The 6,276-nt window shown below is 23.6% G+C and overlaps 2 protein-coding genes across 2 annotated transcripts in view; one reads left to right on the top strand and one right to left on the bottom strand.

Moving 5' to 3' along the window:
- Positions 1 to 4,545, top strand: part of LOC105135300 (patatin-like protein 2) — a 9,201-nt gene extending 4,656 nt beyond the window's left edge. Inside the window, exon 3 of the mRNA XM_011040122.1 lies at positions 4,451 to 4,545. Coding sequence (XP_011038424.1) covers positions 4,451 to 4,545 — 95 coding nt within the window. The remainder of the gene's footprint in view (positions 1 to 4,450) is intronic.
- Positions 4,546 to 6,162: 1,617 nt separating this feature from the next.
- Positions 6,163 to 6,276, bottom strand: part of LOC105135299 (putative disease resistance protein RGA4) — a 3,291-nt gene continuing 3,177 nt past the window's right edge. Inside the window, exon 3 of the mRNA XM_011040121.1 lies at positions 6,163 to 6,256. Within this exon, the coding sequence (XP_011038423.1) occupies positions 6,181 to 6,256 (76 nt within the window). The 3' untranslated portion in view covers positions 6,163 to 6,180. The remainder of the gene's footprint in view (positions 6,257 to 6,276) is intronic.

Below are 6,276 nucleotides of genomic sequence, written 5' to 3'. Positions count from 1 at the left end.
AAGTTTGTCATGTCTTAATTTAAAATTTAAAATTATTAGTTTAAAATGTTTGTCATATATATCATTCACGAAACTTCACCGAATAATTTTTTTTTTGATATGGTATCATTAATAACAAATATAAATCCTATAATTTTGAGTTCTTCAATAGATAAAATTAAAGTTTTGACATATAAAAGTAATGATACAGTTTCAAGTTTTAAATTGTTTTCTATATAGAGTGCATCAAAGATACTAAAAACTTATTTTTAAAATCCCATTTAATAAACTAAGATTTTATATTGAAATGATTATTTAAAGTTATATATATTTGAAAATGCCAAATTCTATTGTGACTTTTTTTTTTTGAATTTTATGAATTTTAAAAGTGATCGAGGCATCCTTCATATCTTTCTTTTTTTTTTTTGACGAAGTTTACAAATTTTAATGTGATAATGTTTTTTATCATTTGGTTAAGTTAGTTTGGAAAAGTTGAAATTAGTCCTACATAGTTGAAATTGGCGAACTACAAGCGACTTGCAGTTGAGACTTGCCGTTCAGAATGATTAGGCGTTGAATTAATCAGTAGAGGTTCCATTTCATCCCATTGGATTGAGAGTATTTCTTTCGTAAATTTACGCACATTAAAATATAATATGCTTTGATTAAAATAATATTTAATGGGATGTTATTTTAAAATGTGCGAATTTCAGTTCGTAAAAGACAGCGTCGAGTTATATGACTCATATAACTGAAAAGATATATTAAAAAAATAATGGTTTATTAATAAAATAATATTCAGAATTAGTAGGCTAGTTCAAACAATAACCTAAATTAGCATTTTTATTGTTTGATTGTATCATAATTCCGCAAGTTAATTTCATATAATTATTTAAATATAATCTAATTAGCTTGTTATATTTTTTAAAAAAATTAAAAAATAAAAAATAACATAAAAAAACCAGACACATGAATTTAAATATAACCTAGATAATTGTTAAAAAGAGGTTTGACTTTGAAGAAAATATTCATATTTATTTTTTTTATATTAAGACAATAATGTACTGATTCAATTCATGTCCATTTAAGTTAATTCATCAAACTTATGATTTAATTTGTAAATATCAATGAGTTCAAAATATTGTTTTTTATTTTAATTATACAATAAAAATAAAGATAAAAATAAACCAATCTAATCTTAAATAAAAAATAAAAAATATTCATCAAAAATCCAATACTAAAAATTTTATTTTTTAAAAAAAAAATTAAACCGGATATGCAATCTTGTGTGGCCCAAAGTATCAAGTCTTTAAAAAAAATTATTACAATCAAACTCCTCTTATTAAATAAAAATTATATATTTTCTTTTTTATATATAAGAATTGAGATTTTATATAAAAATTAATGCTAAAAAAAGTGGCTAGCTAGAAAAATAAAAGTTATATTTATGTATATAAAAGCCAAATGTTTTCTAATTAGGCTATTGAATAGCTTGATTAAAAAGGGGAAAAAGTTAGAAAATTAAAAAAAAAAATTAGCTGAGGTGAGGTGCATGTTATGATTGTTAGTGGCATTTCACCAAGTTGGAGTTCGGCACCAGTAATGCTCAAAAAATTTATCTTTGGGTACAAATTTTGTTCGTAAGCCTTTTTGGGTCCTTATAGTCATCTGCAGTGTTACTTCATAATGATGTAATATATAATTAGTTAAAATACTAATATAATTACAATATAGTCCTTCAAATGAATAAATTTATGCAATAAGATCCTACATTATGTAATGAATTTGCATATATGGAATCATTTACATTCAACACTAGTAAAATTTTTAGATTTAATAACAAAATTTTATATCAATATTTACACTTATAGTCTCTTGGTACTTCTTTTACCAATAGGTTTACAGATAAAAAACAATTGTTGGAAAAACTCTTGTAAATAATTTGTGGTATGTTGATAAATCCGTTTATAATATAATCATCAATACATTTATTAAAATATGTAAATTAATAAAAAAAAATTGAGTTAGCTTTGTTTCGAGTGAAACTGAGAAGAGAAAAAAATCCATAAAATATGTTAATTAACAAAAAAAAGAGTAAAAACTAAAATGAGAGAAGAAGAAAAGAGAAAAAGACATACTTGCACGTGAAGGAAAAAAAAAAGATGAGTTGAGGAGAGAAGAAAAAAAAAAGAAAAAGAGAGACATTGGTGTTTTTTACATAAGAGAAAGAGGGAAGAAGAAGAGAAAGAAGAAAAAAGATGAAGAGAAAAGATTAAAAAAAAGAGGTGTGTCTATTATGAAATTAACGATTCTAGTATTTTAATTGAGTATTTTTACTAATAAATAATTGAGTATTAATATTTTTAATCATTTTATCAATAATTTAGCCTGTAATATTTAATTTAAATTTTTAATTTAATAAAAAAAATTTAGAAACCCTTAAAATATCATTAATGACTTTTTAGTCCGTCAAAGATTTTTTTATAAAGAATAGTAATTAACAATATAATTGAGAAGTGAGCAATTTTAGTGTTCTTAGAAAAATACTGACGAACTTAATTTGTTGGTACTAATCTCGTACGTAATTAACAACATGAATAATGTAATTAAGAAGTGAGCAATCCCAAATCTGTTTGCAATATAGCGACAAATTTCTTTCGTCGGTGTATCTATTGATATTTTACAATTCCAATACTCTCTTAAATATTACCGATGAATTTACGAATAGATTTTACAGACGAGTTAGTATCATTGGTAATGTTGTTATATAAATGACATATCATTGTACTTTTTACTTTTTGTTTAATTTTTTTTCTTGCTATAATCCTCTTAATATATACATAGTAAATATTGTTGTTGGTATTTTCTGATGGAGATAGTGAAAGAATATTTTGTCGGTAAAATTCATTGTAATCTACCGACTAAAATATTCTATCAATATTTTCATTTGTATTTGTAAATTTTAAGGTTGTGTAAAAATAATAAATAGTAAAAAAAATATTATCAAGACAATGGAATCTTACAATATGTAGCCAAAAGTACTAATATAATATATATTTCCATATCAAAGAATTTTTTATGTATCAATTTAAAAATTTAAGTTTGTCATGTCTTAATTTAAAATTTAAAATTATTAGTTTAAAATGTTTGTCATATAAATCATTCACGAAACTTCACTGAATAATTTTTTTTTTTGATATGGTATCATTAATAACAAATATAAATCTTATAATTTTGAGTTCTTCAATAGATAAAATTAAAGTTTTGACATATAAAAGTAATGATACAGTTTCAAGTTTTAAAGTTTTTTTCTAAATAGAGTCCATCAAAGGTACTAAAAACTTATTTTTAAAATCCCATTTAATAAACTAAGATTTTATATTGAAATGATTATTTAAAATTATATATATTTGAAAATGCCAAATTCTAATGTGACTTCTTTTTTTTTTTAATTTTACGAATTTTAAAAGTGATCGAGGCATCTTTCATTTTTTTTTATGAATTTTACAAATTTTAATGTGATAATTTTTTTTTATCATTTGGTTAAGTTAGTTTGGAAAATTTGAAATTAGCGAACTACAAGCGACTTGCAGTTGAGACTTGCCGTCTAGAATGATTAGGCGTTGAATTGATCAGTAGAGGTTCCATTTCATCCCATTAGATTGAGAGTATTTCTTTCGTAAATTCACGCACATTAAAATATAATATGTTTTTATTAAAATAATATTTAATGAGATGTTATTTTAAAATGTACGAATTTCAGTTCGTAAAAAGCAGCTTCGACTCATGTAACTGAAAAGATATATTAAAAAAAATAATGGTTTATTAATAAAATAATATTCAGAATTAGTAGGCTTGTTCAAACAATAACCTAAATTAGCATTTTTTATTGTTTGATTGTATCATAATTTCACAAGTTAATTTCAATAATATTTCATTATATATTTCCATTCTCCTTGAAATTAAAAAAAAATAATATTTTAATAATAATATAAACTCTCTCCTGTTGATAATTTTTCATATTATTTTTTGTAAATAAATCAATATCATCACATCCAAAAACCTAATGTCCTAAGATCATAGATTTTATATTAATTCTCTTCAAGCGAACTATATATATATATAGATATTCGAATCATGTAATCCTATTCTTCTAAAAATTAATTAATTAATCCTATTAATACAATTGAAGAATTGGCTCAAGATTAATTATCGTCAAGATCAGCTCCCTTTCCCCCTTCCTTTGTCTTTATGTTTCCAGCTAAAGAATTTGGTTTAATCTTTAGTCTCAAAGACCATTTCTTGCATATAGTTCATGGGCCAAAGACATAAGTCTTGTGCTAGGCTTTGGCAAGCCCGTGCGTTTTCTTATGTGTATGGGGTTATGGGATGATATGGTCTAGGCCCATTTCGTTTCCTTGGATAAGGCCTCTATGGTTTCTAGCCATGGGCTGGCTTTATTTTTCTGTAGGGCTATTCTACAGGGGCCGAGGGTTGTGTGTGATGGACTGTAGGCTTGGATTTTCTTTGATGGGTATTATTGGGTTTTGGGCTATGGCTTTATGAGTCTGGGCTACACTCTTTGGGTTGTATCCATGGGTTTAATGGGTTTGGGTTGAGTATACATATGTTCAAGAAAAATAAGAAAAAACAATAGAAAAAAATATAAATAAAATTATAAAAATAACATAAGATTTATGAAAATAAATATTTTGTTTACGTTACGGCCAAGTATTTCCAGAAAAAAATCAAAATTTTCATATCCCATCATTGTGATTTTTTCTCTCTCTATCTAGTGTGTTTGTTTTTCACAAAAAAAAGTTTAGAAAAAAAAAACTAAAAATATTATCATATTTTAGCATTCAATGATAAAAACACGTATCTTATTATAAAAATATAAAATAAAAAGGAAATGTTTTTATATTTTATTTGTTATTTGAATAAAAAAATCTTTTTTTATTTAAAAACAAATTTATAATATAAATATTTAGACTTAATAATTAACAGTTTTATTAAGCTCATTAAAACTTAGTTAAAATATAAAAGCTCATCAAGTCAACATATCCAATAAACTAAAAAATCCAGCACTGATTTTCGAAAAAAAATTGATAAATCTTTTTGGTGTTTGTGTATTTAAACCTATACATGTAATTTAAATATTGCTGATAGTTGTCTCTTTATAAAATAGAATAAAATGATTTCATTTACTAATGTGAAATCCTTTTTATATGGATATGATGTATAATTTGGATCAGGTAGTATGATTCTATCATAGCTCATTAAATAAAAATTTTTGATATATTTTATAGAATTGCAGTTAACATCACCTGCATTTTGCGTTTACTAGTAGAAATTAAGAAGACAACCTCTTAAATATAGTGTTTCATAATTATTATTATAAGAAGATGTTATTTTGAATAGCAAGCTAATATAATGTTTTCCAATAATGACATGTATAAAATATATTATATTGCATTTTTTTTTAATATATTTAAACTATATTATTTCATCAATTTTTTTATTTTAAATTTTTTTATCAATATTTAAAAACCAAAAATATTGACAAGTAAAAATAACCAAAAAAATATAATAAACACGATATCATATTTTATGTGGCATTTGAAAGTATATATATTAAAAAAAAATTAAAAATACAATCCAAACAATAAAATAATTTTAAATTCAACTATTATTTTTCTATTTATTTTATTACGATTCGATATGTTTGAAAACATGGTATAAATTATATTTTTTAAAATTTTAAATATTTCTTTTATTTAAAATAAATTATTTTAAAAATAAATAAATCCTAACTGACATCAGCGACGAAGCATTACCTCCCCGGATGTCTAATTTTTTAAGGGAGGGTATAATTGGTATTTCGTTCAACAGAGGGCAATCGGCTATCCGCAATTCTCGAAGGCGAGGAAATTAAATTGAATGACAAAATATTTTTTAAGGGAGGCTAATATTTTGAATGACAAAATATTTCATAAAGGCTAAAAGGATTTTCTTATACAAGTTTTTGTTTTGAAGTAACCAAAAAATAACTTAATTGGCTGTTTTATGAGAAGTTTTGAGAATTACGTCTCTCTAATTTCCTTAATTTTGTGCTCTTTTTTTTATGACAAGTATTACAGTAGTGTTAAGGAAAAAAACTACTAAAATATATATTTTATTCTCATTACAAATTTAATTTGATTACCAATCTTTAATGATTCTAATGTCAGGAATATGAGCTATCTTAGGCCAGTCCTCTCCTAAATCTTTCTCACACCTTTTCTCCAAATTTGGACA

This window comes from Populus euphratica, unplaced genomic scaffold (genome assembly GCF_000495115.2).
Source record: "Populus euphratica unplaced genomic scaffold, PopEup_1.0 scaffold72.1, whole genome shotgun sequence".
Lineage (NCBI taxonomy): Eukaryota > Viridiplantae > Streptophyta > Magnoliopsida > Malpighiales > Salicaceae > Populus > Populus euphratica.
Note: the sequence above shows the minus strand (reverse complement) of the source record. Positions and strands in the feature narration are given on the sequence as shown.